Source organism: Acipenser ruthenus, chromosome 29, assembly GCF_902713425.1.
Source record: "Acipenser ruthenus chromosome 29, fAciRut3.2 maternal haplotype, whole genome shotgun sequence".
In the NCBI taxonomy this organism is placed as follows: domain Eukaryota; kingdom Metazoa; phylum Chordata; class Actinopteri; order Acipenseriformes; family Acipenseridae; genus Acipenser; species Acipenser ruthenus.
This window is the reverse complement of record NC_081217.1, coordinates 13,384,657-13,399,397: the sequence shown is the minus strand read 5'-3', so window position 1 is coordinate 13,399,397 and position 14,741 is coordinate 13,384,657. Positions and strand designations below refer to the sequence as shown.

General features: G+C 37.2%; 1 protein-coding gene across 2 annotated transcripts; it reads left to right on the top strand.

Moving 5' to 3' along the window:
• Positions 1 to 6,644: 6,644 nt before the first annotated feature.
• Positions 6,645 to 11,776, top strand: LOC117418143 (transcription factor 15). 2 transcript variants are annotated; one of them, XM_059004330.1, is made up of 3 exons: positions 6,645 to 6,775; positions 6,858 to 7,356; positions 11,386 to 11,776. In XM_059004330.1, exons 2-3 carry the CDS (start codon positions 6,865 to 6,867, stop codon positions 11,425 to 11,427), a joined length of 534 nt encoding a protein of 177 aa, XP_058860313.1. In that variant the 5' UTR covers positions 6,645 to 6,775; positions 6,858 to 6,864; the 3' UTR covers positions 11,428 to 11,776. The 2 variants fall into 2 exon arrangements, with proteins under 2 accessions (XP_058860313.1, XP_033886660.2); XM_034030769.3 differs by having other exon boundaries at positions 6,645 to 7,356.
• The last annotated feature ends 2,965 nt before the right edge of the window (positions 11,777 to 14,741 follow it).

Below are 14,741 nucleotides of genomic sequence, written 5' to 3'. Positions count from 1 at the left end.
CCGACACACCACAGATTAACTTCAGTGTTTCGTTAGTTACAATGTCACACAGTGCAGCACAGACTCTACTTGGGAAACGTTGAAAAGTTGCTTGTATGTTGCTGGGTTACTGGATAGACAACATGGCATGCAGGCTTCAAGGGATATAAAACTTAATTTGGAGAATATAAACCAACTGGACTGTCAACAGATCTGCCATGAGTGCACAATGGGATAACAAATTAAAATTGAAATTAGGAAAGTATTGTGGCTTTAAGTGCACCAAATTAACAAACTGTGAGATAATTAAATTGCATGTATATAACTGACCAACTTTTAAAGATTCTGAACCACTATGGAGGAAAATCCAACGTAAAGCTGTAAGAATTACTTTCTGATCTTGGCTCGGGGTCCCCCGGGGGCTCTGCATTGTGCTCTAGCGGAATGGGGAGGAAAACAGTTTTGGGAAAGAATGAATGTTTCCATTCGGCCCATCAGTGCTCATCTTGTTCCAAGTGGCTGATTGATCTCAGAACTTTGTCAAGTTGGATCTTAAAGGATCCAGGTGATTCTACCTCAACAACATGACTAGGTGACCCATTCCATCCCCTCAGCACTCTCTGTGTGCCCTTCCCTCTGTCCATTTCCAGTTAATTGCCAGCTGTGTCCTCTGCTCCTGGTCTCCTAACTGTGCTTAAAGTATTGGTTCAGGTTAACTATGTAACTCCTTTTAAGATTGCAAACACTTCAGTCATGGCTCCTCATTCTTCTTTGTTCTGGATATTCTGCTGACTCAGATGCTATCTGTTAAACCGGGTCCACACCCCGGTGACTATCTGCACCACACAGCAATCCCAATTCCTTCCTCTGTGCTTAAAGACATTTCACAACTGAAAGAAATAGAGAGATGACCAATATTAACAGTTTTGCCTGTGATGCCTCACGTATGGGAGACCCTGTAGATGCAGATAAAAGAGCCCTGACCCACAAAACCTTTTCTGCTGTGTTTTTATATAACAGTGTGGTGGTCCAGCTACAGTGGTCTAAACTATTGGAGCACTATTTTGATGCACCAATGGTATTACAGTGGTATAAAGCACACTGCTGGTAATCCAGTGCTGGTCCATGGTACCATATTAGTACCAGCGAATGTGTTACTGGATCAGAACCATTGAACTGGTTCATATTCATTCAAAATCCATTGGGTTGCCATTGCTGCTCTTTCTTGAACTTTTCTTAATATACATCTGTACTGCATGTTTTGGGTGTAAATGAACCAGACCTTTTCTGGCCTCTTGTTTTTCAAGTATAAGAGGCTTTGTGTGACCCCTATAATGTTATTCTGGCTGAATAAGCATTTGGGAAGCCAGCTCGGTGTAAATCATCTCTCCACAGACTCAAGATCTCGGCTGTTGAAAAGTTCATTTGACAGCCCTGCAATTGCTACCTCCATTTGAGCCCCAATTACTTGCATTGTAGAAACAGAACCTACAGTTAGACCTTTTGTATTGAAGGCATTTGCCTACAGTTTGAGAAGTCAAGCATTTGTCTACTTCACTTAGGGGTTGATTTGATCAGCCAAGACCCTGCTAAGCCACAGCTGGATTTTACTGGAGCGTTTTACAGCACAGGGAAACCCCCTGGACATGGGTGATACCTTGATTGTTATTATGAAGTTCTGGATACAAAGGTTTTTACTGTATCAAACCCAAGTTGAAAATATCATCGCTACAGTATGAAAAAGTATGAAAAACAACAATTGGAGAATGTAAACAAACCAGACTGTAAGCAAGAAGTGCTTTCTGATAAAGTAGAATGCACAGAAGGCATGGAGGAATATAAAAACGGAAGAAATTATATTTTGATGTAAAAATGGTTGGGGTTTCTGCAGCTAAATTGAGCTTTGGGAATGTAAACAAACAGCACTGTCAATAAACTGAAGAGGATTGTGTGTATGAAGAAGCACAGCAAGCAGAACTCCCAACACTGGAGTGACCAGGCAACAAGCGTGCTGCCTTTACTGGTACAGTACCCTGATTCTCACACATAACAGCACGCCGTTGCTTTAGAAGAGCATCAGCTTGAATTGCTTCTTATTGGTGTACTATGATTATCTGGAAAGAAAGGGTGCACATGAGGTGATCTATTTGCTTGTCTTCTTTTATTTATTTAGCCCTTTTTCATACATGAATATGTAATCAAAGACATCCAAACAGCGAGCTACCCAATAACTTTAAATATGTCTCTAATGTGGAGGATTTTTCAAACTCTCTGCCTGCCAAGTAAAATACAGTATCCTAACAAAGTGGGGGGCATTTTAAAACACAAAAGTAAACTATATCAAACTGTATGCGCAATATTCAGAAACCATTTGAAATGCTTAGGACACCATGAAAAATCACAGCCATGAAAAATCACAGAGGCACTTGCCCATGCAGCGCACCAATCCCCAACACTACAGTTTACAAGCCACTTCCACTTCCCTTTACAATTGGAATATTAATAAACTACCAAGGGAATTTATTATTCCTATTATTAGGCTGATATGTACTTCTCTCTAATCAACATTATTACTTTGCTTCACCTTGTAAGTCGCTAGTAAAGGTAGACTTTTATGTCTAAAACTGGGATAGTATGGAAATATTTTGAAAAAATTCCAACCTCAAAGCTACGGGGAAGCTCTCAGGTTTTTATTTTCACTTTGGCAATGTTTGATCTAATATCATATTGAAAGTGACTTGTGGTGATATTCAGAGAGGAATATTTTACTTTCAAAAACTTCTTTTGTGTGAATAAATGATCTTACTGTGTTTGTAATGTCATTTCTACACGATATGTATAGTTTTACATTACACAGTGGCAATTCAAGAATATCAAATTCCGAGATTCTATTCTATTGCTGATTACTGCTGCAAATCTAGTACCTTTTCTGCCTAAGAAACTGCATCTTCTCTCTCTGATTTCCAGTTTCCATCTCACTCTATCTCTATCTCTGTGCTATCCTCCAGTGTCCAATCTGCAAATCAGGCCCTTCTTGCATGAAAACATTACATATTGCAATATTTCTATTTATTAAATTGTTACTTCCTAGAATCAATTTTTTTCAAAATCTTGAATTTCTTACCATTAAATATGACATGGTATTTCTGTATTTTTTTTCTTTTGTGTTTCTGCTTGGATCATTAGTGCCGTGATTAATAGATACTAGGATTTTTTTGAAGCCACTTTTTACTATTAAACTATTGCTATTAAGGTGATGAAATGTGTTAAAGTTCCTCTTTTGACTGTAATGTAACATTAAATGAAATGACTGTAACAATAAATGAAGCCCACTAACCAGCTTTTCAGAGTTTTGTTTAGATGCTGCCCTTATTGCAGAAACAGGAATTTCCTTCTGAAGTAGATATTAAGTCTGGTAAATAGTAAACCACGTAGGCAAAACTTTTAAGTTTCTCCAAGTAGTTGTATTTCCAAAATCCACCTTTAACATGCTGTCGGCTGACGGGCATCGCTTACAATGGAAAGGAACCCGTTAAAAACGTGTTAATTCCATGATGAAATGTCCTGCCTATTCGCTTTCTCATTATCATTGATTGGTACTGAAACACTGCATAGACAGAAATGTCATCATACAGTTAACATGTTTTTAACAGGTCCCTTTCCGTTCAAGTGATACCTGTTGGCTTAAAACACGTTAAAAAGGAAATTTGGAAATAAAACTATTTGGAGAAACTTAAAGGGATCTTCAGTAATTTGAACCCTGACATTTGCCCCTTCTGCTGAATAAAATATTTTGACGAGCACAGAGGCTATAGATATCAGCGGGACCTGGGAATGAATGCGTTCACACAACGAGGGAGGAAATGGTTTTATTTTGCGGCAAAGCAACCTGCAAGAGAGCCTAAATAAATAATGATTAGTACGATTTTACCGAGGCCCGCGCCTCGGGGCCCCATTGCTGGAAATTAAATAATAAATAAATAAATAAATAAATAAATAAATAAATAAATAAACGCTTCAGTATATTATTAGGGGCTTTTTCTCATATTCATCCCATTATTTGCACTCATATTGATATAATCCTGAAACGTTTTTCACATGGACTAGACGCAAACAGAAACACGAACAAGCAGGTGTACGAGATAAGGGCTCTTAATTTCAATGTCTCTTAATTTGTCCCCGACAAATTGTTACCTCTTCCCCCCACTCGCAGCCTGCTGTGTGCAACACGCTGCCTGTTGTACGCAGATGTGCGTACGGGTGTGTGTGCAATAACACTGACTACACACTTGGATTTATTTGACAGTATAGCTTGGTTTGGGGTGTTTTTACTGTTGCTTGTCACTATAAAACGTAAGGCTTTTTTTTTTTTTAGTTCAGTTTAAAAAAAACAAAAAAGATAAATATGTTAGAATTTTAACAGAAGACTTGTGTTGGCCATTTAAAAATAAATACATAAATAAATAAATAAATAAATAAATAAATAAATAAATAAATAAATAATAATAATAATAATAATAAATCGGTTTATTCCATCTCTAAACGCCCCGCTTTCATTATTATTATTTCACAGGAGTACCTGTCATATTCAATGGCTTGTTTTTTAAATGTATCAAACGGGTTGTAAGGTTTTGTTAATGGTAATAACGCGGTTATATTAATTATTCTACATATTTGCATATATCTGTATATTTGAATAATATTTCTTTCTTTGTTTCTTTCTTTCGTTGTTTACAAATTAGTAGACAACATTGTCATTGTAATATAATTCTACCTGTGTGTTTATATATATAGAGAGAGAGAGAGAGCGAGAGAGAGAGAGAGAGGTAATTATAAACGTATATTATTGTTCTGCTTTAAGCGTTTCCTTTTAAATCATTACATTTGTTCCCTCTTAAAAATAATAGTTTTCCAGCTTGATGCGTTAAGCCTATAAATTAGCCATACGCCTATTTAGCGGGAAAGGTGTTAAGGCACTGCTATATATATATATATATATATATATATATATATATATATATATATATATATATATATATATATATATATATATATAGCTGTGCATTTTTCTTCACCCACCACTATCACGCACATTTAATATGAATCCAACCAGGCGTGAGAAACTATAGACACGAGCTTTCATAAAACCAACAAACACCCAAACATGAAAACGCGCCATTCAATTTCAATATTTACTGCCGTGCTAAGTTTACATCATGTTGTTATAAAACAAAAACCAAACACCTAAACTTACACAGCGAGCAAGAAATAACTGAGGCAAAGGACGCGTAAATGTCTCCTGGGTGATTTATTAAAAAAAAAAAAAAACTTTTCATTTAATTAAAAACACGGTGGCCAATGCTTAATACAGTGGGTCAGTCGGCACGTGCAGCACACAGCCAATTTGCCATGTTTAATTTGATATTGATCATTAACTTATAGCACATAGACAGTAGATGAGTGTTATGATGTGTGTTGTGCTTCCATGAGTTTGTGTTACACAAAATGAATGCAGTAGTCAAATACCTGTAGCCTACCTATCTGCGCGCAGTCGGGCGGTATGATAGAAATCCGTTCAGTTCATGTTCCAGTGCTGGCATGGTTTTTGTATATAAAAAAAATGAAACGAAATGAATGTGAAGTTGCATATATTAATTCACCGATACAGGAAACACGGACAAATGGTATTGAAATGTCTGTCTGCTGCTGATCATTTATAAAGGGGGAGGTTCTCACGACTTGGCAAAGAACATCGAATTATATATAAAGCTGAATTTCTACAGGAACGACCGGCCTCAGATCAGCCGTGTCTGGCCTTAGATGTTTTGTCACCAGTTTATGATTTAAAAAAAAAAAGAACAGCTGGGGGTAATGTATCATTTGTCCTAAGTATGAAATACTACACTGCCTGTTGTAAACGTAAAGAGTCGAGTCAGTTGAGTTCTCAAAGGTTAAGGCATATAGGTCTGTAAACTCCGTCATATTGAGGCAGACCTCGTTGTTTTAGAATTCTGTTAACGTTTTATATAAACGATTGGCCTACTGATAACACAGACATAGCACGTGTTAAACTGTGTCAGATAAATAGAGTCATTTCTTATGGCAATATATAGTCTGTAATTGATTTGGCAAATGCAAATGAAAATGCAAAAAAAAAAAAAAATCATTCAGCCTTGCGGTTTTAGAATCATCGACACGACCCCCCCCCCCCCCCCCTCTCTCTCTCTCTCTCTCTCTCTCTCTCTCTCTCTCTCTCTCTCTCTCTCTCTCTATGTTATGATGTGTGTGTGTGTGTATATATATATATATATATATATATATATATATATATATATATATATATATATATATATATATATCAGTGTCTAGCTATATCCCATAGGGATAGTGAAGATAGAAAGATCAATATTGTTAAAACGCTATTTCATTTCATCTCCCATTACGTTGAAAGTGTTCCTATCATTTTAAGAAGAATTTGCAGAAACGAAAACGCCGGTGTTTGCATAAAAACAAAGTCCATGTGACACTTACTGAATTTGGATTGGAAATAGTACACTTTCAACTGGAAGGCAAATGTTAGCATATCGATAGCAACTCCTCCCATTGAGAGAAGCGCGCACTGAAACACACTGCAAAGACAACCGCGTATTGGACAGGGGGGCGCGAGGATATATAACAGATGACAGAACAGCAGGGCGATACACGACACGTCCATTTACAGTCAGGTCCGTGTAAAGAGAAGCACCAGAGGACCACCAAAGAGTATTGCAAGATTGCATCAACCACACTTTAAAAGGCAGGGACTATCTCTTTTAAAAGCTTTTGTTGTTGTTGTTGTTGTTGTTGTTGTTTTATTTTGTAATTTAATTTGACAAAAGGGACGTCATGACTTTTGCAATGCTGAGGCCGATGGCAGGTCATCTAATCTATCCGGACCTAAACATGCTATCCGAGGACGACGAGAACCGAAGTGAGAGTGACGGCAGCTCGGATCAGAGCTATGGCTGCTGCGACGGCTCTGACAATCGGCGGAGGGTCTCCCGAAAATCAGGGGTCGGCATTGGAGGGGTGGTCGTGTTCAAACAACGGAACGCCGCTAACGCCAGGGAGAGAGACCGGACCCAGAGCGTGAACTCGGCGTTTACCGCACTCCGGACCCTCATCCCCACAGAGCCGGTGGACAGAAAGCTGTCCAAGATAGAGACCCTGCGTCTGGCGTCCAGCTACATTTCACACTTGGCTAATGTGCTGTTGCTGGGAGACGGCAGCGAGGATGGGCAGCCCTGCTTGAGCGCGGTGTATGGTGGTCAGGGGGACATGGACGGCAAACAACCGAGAACGATCTGCACGTTTTGTCTTAGCAACCAGAGAAAAGGGGTAAGATTCTATTATAACGCTAATCCTCCTCGTCCTCAATCTGGAATGGCTATTTTTCAGTTGGTGCCAAATCTAAACTATATTTGCCTGTTTCCAAGACTATAGTTGTAATATTGCACATACATTTGAACGTGATTTTCCGAGAAAGTTTGAATATATATTAATTTTTTTGGCTATGTCAGATTGTTTTGGAATATTGCACACATGCTTGTTTTCCATCAAGCGAAAGGGATAAATAAACAAATAAACCAAAGTAAAATGTTAATTATAATAAGGGTTTTGACTATGCTTTGTATAATATCACGGTATTTTACGTCACTGTATTTATTGTTTTATTCATATTTTTTTTTTTATTTATATAAATTAAATGCTATTCAACTATTAAACAGACAGTAGTGCTAAATTAAAAATAAATAAATACATAAATAAATAAATAAATAAATAAACGAAACTAATTCAGTGACAAACGTTTTATTATGTTCGCTGTGTTGACACTACAGACACGAAATGTAAAGAAGGCATTTTGAGTTTAACATTTCAAGACAGACGCGGCCACTAGTTTCAATTCGTTACATTTTATGCTGGAATGATTCCGTTCTGAAAATTGCACATTTGCTTAATGATATTTATATACAACTAAGAAAAATGATGGCAACAACAATTAAAACAAAATCTACATTTAGAGACTAGTCTTACCTGAACAAAATGATAGCATTGAATATTAAATTCTATATATTTTTCATTGTAAAATCAATACAATACTTGTTACGTTATGAAACTAGTAAGAATGATCTGAACAGTAAGATGAACATGTTGCTTTTCAGAAAGAACAAACAAAACGGGGGCACATTTTTGTGTCGTGAAAATCATCAGGTGATCTTCACATAGATTAACATGAATACCCTACCTAAACAAATATGTATAGGCCTACATGAAAGGCAGTAGGCTACACAGCTCACACATTGTTACGGTGTGTTGACTAACTCAGTTTTAGACGTGTCTATTTTAATATGCCTGTACTGTAAATCACACGTTTAACTTGTATTTGTATTTTTAAGCGATCATACTTTCGCAATCATTAAATTAAACTAAACATTTCAATGTGTTTAAAACTTGTTGCACTTTTTTTTGAGGAAGCATAAGAAAAGTTTCAGGCTCTAGATACTTAGAGAGTTTCCAAGCAAACTTTTTTTTCAAAAAGATAATATTCACGATTCGTCTTAGCTCTGCACGCGGTAATAATCAAACTGGTCATTATGTTTACTATCTTTAAAAAGACCGCGCTATGAAGTACTGTGTTATCTGATCAGCTCAGAGAGCACATGGAATCGATTCATACCTAATATAATACTGTGCTATCTGATCAGCTCGGAGAGCACATGGAATCGATTTATACCTAATATAATACTGTGCTATCTGATCAGCTCAGAGAGCACATGGAATCGATTCATACCTAATATAATACTGTGCTATCTGATCAGCTCGGAGAGCACATGGAATCGATTTATACCTAATATAATACTGTGCTATCTGATCAGCTCGGAGAGCACATGGAATCGATTCATAGCTAATATAATACTGTGCTATCTGATCAGCTCGGAGAGCACATGGAATCGATTCATACCTAATATAATACTGTGCTATCTGATCAGCTCGGAGAGCACATGGAATCGATTCATACCTAATATACTGTGCTATCTGATCAGCTCGGAGAGCACATGGAATCGATTCATACCTAATATAATACTGTGCTATCTGATCAGCTCAGAGAGCACATGGAATCGATTCATACCTAATATAATACTGTGCTATCTGATCAGCTCGGAGAGCACATGGAATCGATTCATAGCTAATATAATACTGTGCTATCTGATCAGCTCGGAGAGCACATGGAATCGATTCATACCTAATATACTGTGCTATCTGATCAGCTCGGAGAGCACATGGAATCGATTCATACCTAATATAAGCGGACATTTCGAAACATCTGGCTCAGTTTTCTCATGTCAGCCAAACGCTGTCAAGTCCAGTGAATAAAATCCAGCACTTCACAAGGTGTGTGACTGAGGGATACATAATGTTATAGATGAATATGTTTTAAACACTAAACACAACATCGAGGATAAATGCAATTATTGACAAATAGCATTTTAAAACAAAATAGCATTTTAATATTGCACATTTTAAAACAAAATATTTAAGGATTAAACAAAACATTTTATGAAACAGACTATAAACATGTTTAATTGTTAATTGTTATGGATTATATTCTGTTACCAAAACAAACATTTAAAGCATAAAGTATATGCATACTATAATGTGTTTAGAATTATTTTAATTGTAAATACTTAGCATACGTAAACAAACAAACTAGAGGCCTTATTTGAGAAACACTTGTTCTTTGAAAGACGTTTTTATTAGACGTCGTTCTCAATGTCTTAAATTGAGAAATACTTCTCAGCGAAGTTTCTTTTAGTATTACTACATATTGTAAAGGAGAATTATTTTTTAAGCTCATGGATTAAAACAAAGTCCACCAATACTTTGTTTAAATTTAAAATCAGAAAAGGTGAACATATTACTCCTGTCTTGGCCTCCTTACACTGGCTTCCTGTGCAGTTTTGAATTGATTTTAAGATTGTATTTTTAACTTAAAGCCCTTAATGGATTAACACCCAGTTATTTACAAGAGCTGTTGATCCCATCCATTCCTAAGTGGAATCTTAGATCTCAGGATGCAGGGCTTGTGGTTATTCCAAGGATAAATACTAACAGTATGGGAGGAAGGGTCTTTTCCTATCAGGCTCCTACATTTTGTTTTCTGTAAAGCACCTTGGGGTCAATGACTTAAGGTGCTATATAAATGAAATTAATAAAATGTGAACAGAGCAGTTGATAATTTGGTCAGTAATATGCCCCCAAGCTCATTAAAAACACCACATTCCAACATACGGCATGTCATTCCAGTACTACATTCAAAAATAGAATTTGTAAGACTGGAAGCTAACTGATCAAAACAAAAGCTTGGTTTTCCCTTCATATTTCCCTAACATAATAGAATGCCATGCCTTTGCCAACATGCTGACATTGTGATCTCCTTAAAAGGACATGCAGTCAGGTTATAGACAAAAACATGGGCATGTAACCCAAACCAACAACACTGTGTTATTAGGAGTGTCAGAGTCCTAACGATGCCTCAGGAATGAAAAGCAGTCACTGTGTTTGTGTGATGGCCAGTCACACATGTTATACATCCAAGTGGCTTACTGTTTTAAAATGGGTGACCTGAGTCCCGTCCCCCCGTCCTCCTGGTTCAACATGCGGCCCACAATATTTGGGATACCTGTAAGTTTACAGTGTATCGAAATGAAAGGAAACTTCGTCCTCAATTGTTTAGTCAAACTGTCTTCCTTCATGGGCTAGTGGGAGCCTCCTGAGTTGTTATTTAAAGCTTAGCTTTATAGAAAAAATGGTAACTGCTAAATACTTTGTGAATATGGACCAAGAATGGTTATACAGTGTTAAGCAGTTAAATCAATTGGATAAGATCTTTTAAAATAAAAGTCTAAAGTATTTTTTTCTTACAATCAATTCTGTGTCCCTTCAGTGGGTAGGCTGGTCTCCTATTAAGATCACACTGTGTTGGTCCCTTGGCCTTACTATGTAGGCTTCACTGTGTTGTTTTTTTAAAGGTGGTTTGTCAATATATTTATTCATTTTTCAAATTTGATTTTTAGATCAAGATCTCCTTTACAAGAAAGATTGGCTCAAGATGATGATGATACAAATAAAGCCACACTGACCACTTAAAACAATTACAAAAGCTGTCGAAATAAATTGAAACACTTTACTAAAGCTACATAAATTGCCATTAAACTTTTCTTTGCAGTGTCTCTTAACTTTAACAATGGGTAAATACATTTCTTTAAAACATGTATGGTTCCTAAGATGTTTCTTTAGTGGTGGCTTGGTTTTCTGGTGGAATATTTCAATGGTTTTATCTAAATGCTGGTGGAATTTCTTTTGCAGGTGAAGCTGAGAGGAGTGAGTGGTTTGCGAATGCGCAGATAGAAAGACTTGTTTCTCTACACAGACTTTTCCACTTGCACGTCTACATCTCAGGGTCCAGCTGAAACACCCAGAGAGACATTAAACTCAGGCAGGAATGTGGGAAGATGGAAAATCCCAAGGAAAGGTGGAAATATTTCATTGCAAAACAGTCCCACAAGCTGGGATTCCAGAAGTGAAAGAGAGAGCAAGACCGAGACTCGACAGAGACAGGCGCTTTGTACTTTAATGCTGAGCATAAAGTATGTCAGATAATGGGGAGTTTTTATTTTCTTTTATATAGAGAGATTTATTCTTTTTTTATTGTGTGTGAATCACTGTTTCTTGAAAATAAAGTATATTTTTGTTCATACACAGTTTCTGCTTATTTGTAACCACCACATGTTTGGAGCTAGGCTTGCCATTTTGTAAAAGCTGTTGCAGTTCTTCACACTTTGTGCTCATAAATTCTGAGGGCCAGCGGACTGGCTATGGGCAGTATGTTACTAGCTCTCCATTGGGGACAAAGTCATTCATGTCAAACTCAATGACCAGGACTCAAATGCAGGCCTTGTTGTATCTGAGCATATTTCACTCTTAACAATTAAAAGTAATTAAGTCCCAATTCAACTTTTAGCTGAAGCATTTTAGGAAAATATCATTTCCTCTAAAAAACAATTGCAGGGTTTGAAACGGTAGCCCTGCACCAAGTCCAAGGCTCCAGAACTACCTCCAGGAGTTAAATGTTAAATGAATTGTTACCCTTATAGCTGCATGAACCACTCCTATTAGTAAAGCTACAGACTCGAGTGTGATGAGAAGTGCGATCAGTTCATTCACAGCAGATTTACCAGGGGCCTGATTGTTCAAACTCCTGTACCTGGTAATTTCAATAATATACTCAGTGTTTAAAAAGTAATTGGTTACACTCAGCATCATAACTAGAGCTGACATTACACCGGGGTCACACTTAGGATTCAAGCTATAGCTGGCAGTATTTATATGACTGCTTGGTATTTACTATTCAACCTCCAAATCTATGTTACACGGCAAACCAACAGAGAAAAAGAAGGAGTCTTTTTTACTTTACCAGATTTTTTACATGAGCATCAGCATTGATGATGCAAAAAAACACCCGAAGACACGACCTTGGTGTCCTCATAGCTAGTTACGGCCATGGCTACACTTAGAAGTTACTTGAACACAATGTAACTAGTTATAGAAATTCTTGACTTTGAAAACAATAGAAATGGTTACAGTTACATATACAGTAATTAGTTCTCAGGCAGTTTCCATTTTACAGAGATATATGTTATTGGTGCTTTGTCAGGCAGCAGCTCGGAATATTCTTTGAAGATCCCACTATGGGACCCCTCACTCCCTCCTCTGATACCATTTCGTAGCAGGGTGATATGAAAGCGTGTTCATGGGATGTGTAAGGTTTGGCTGTTGAATATCTTTCTGATACCATTTCCTAGCAGGGTGATATGAAAGTGTGTTCATGGGACGTGTAAGGTTTGGCTGTTGAATATCTTTCTGATTTCCACGTTATACATTAGTCGCAGTGCTTTTTTAAAATGTGACAAAAACTGACTACATTTTTTTCGCATAAAATATAATACGTTATCACATTTTGTTACCTGTCTAATCAAGAAACCATTACAGTTACAAGTTACTGAAAAATGTAATCAAATTACAGTAATGTATTCCTCCCCAACACTGAATATTCCTAAACATGGTTCTGAAGCCCAGCTGCAGGACTACTGGGAGTTTCAAGTCGTGACATTAGATGTGGAGTTTTTATTTTATTTTGAGGACTTATCAATGTGTTTTAAAGTCAGAAGAAAGGAAGTCTCCACTCTTGACATTTCCGAATGCTATTTTCCCAGATAAAGGATCGCTGAACGGGACCCTGGAGCTCAGATTGAATACCGGCCGCAGCAGGAATGTTCCTTTTGTTTCCGTGTCTCTGAGGGATGAAGGAATTCAGATTAGTTCTGAATCACAGTCCCTATTGGTTGCTGTGTATGCATCTGCACTTCTAATGATAGCAGCAGTGTGGAGTAGAGGTTAGGGCTCTGGACTCTTGACCAGAGGGTTGTGGGTTCAATCCCAGGTGGGGAACACTGCTGCTGTACCTTTGAGCAAGGTACTTTACCTAGATTGCTCCAGTAAAAACCCCACTGTATAAATGGGTAATTGTATGTAAAAATAATGTGATATCTTGTAACAATTGTAAGTCGCCCTGGATAAGGGCGTCTGCTAAGAAATAAATAATAATAATGTCCATCCCACAAACATGATTCATTTACTCACAATGCACAATGACTGGATGGGACATTCTTTCTATATTGTATCCCTACAATTATTATTATTATTATTATTATTATTATTATTATTATTATTATTATTATTATTATTATTATTATTATTATTATTATTATTAAAGCAGCCAATACACAAGTTATTAATAAAGACAGAGATTACAAATAGAATAATGTATGGGTCAGAATATATTATCACACAATAATACTGTACTGTATGTCTTGAGTTGGTTTGGGGCAGTAATGCACTACTAATGCAACAACTTTATTCTATGTTTCTTAAAACACAAACATTTCTATATTTATTGTTTTTTCAGTTTTTCATCTGTCGACACCTCTGACAAACACAATAGTCACTGGAGTGAATGGGTATACACGACACGACGTCGAAGCAGAGCCAGCGGCGGGACTACCAAATAAATATACAAATCATTCAATATGATCTCACGTCACTGCTGCTCATATGCTCTCTATAACGGTAAATACTGTCCACAGCGGGGCGCATAACATAAGGCATCCACCAGAAGCTACTGGCAAGTGAGCCATGATGAAGAAAGAAGTACTTGGTCCCATATCCTTACTGGCAGAGGCAGAGAACCAACTGAGTTCAAATGGTCCTTCATCCAAACTGGAAATGACCTGGAGCAAAAAAACAGAGGCTAACTCCTCCCTCTACACAAACATCTGCACCGTCCTCAATGACATTACAGCGATCACATTTCAGCAGCTGTGCTTAATAATCAATCCAGTATTCTCCAGTAAAATGTAATTCTAGTCATTAGTTATTATTACTATTTGTAAAACAATATGTGTCCAGTTGGCAGTTATGATGTTACATTGAACAGGACCTATTGTTGACATGCCCCCAGATCAAGGTAAAAAGCAAGACTCCTGCTGCTCTCAGGTGACACACGCGTTTGAAGCAACACCTCAGAGCAGCTAGTAGAATGGCCTACTGCCTGTTTTTCACCTGACATCACACAGCGGTTTGGATATTTGCACAGTTGGGCAGTT

Excerpts from the sequence above, each read along its gene's own strand:
- LOC117418143 (XM_059004330.1), top strand. The coding sequence starts at position 6,865 with ATGACTTTTGCAATGCTGAGGCCGATGGCAGGTCATCTAATCTATCCG. Across the intron at positions 7,357-11,385 it reads TTAGCAACCAGAGAAAAGGG|GTGAAGCTGAGAGGAGTGAG; the intron begins GTAAGATTCTAT and ends TTTCTTTTGCAG.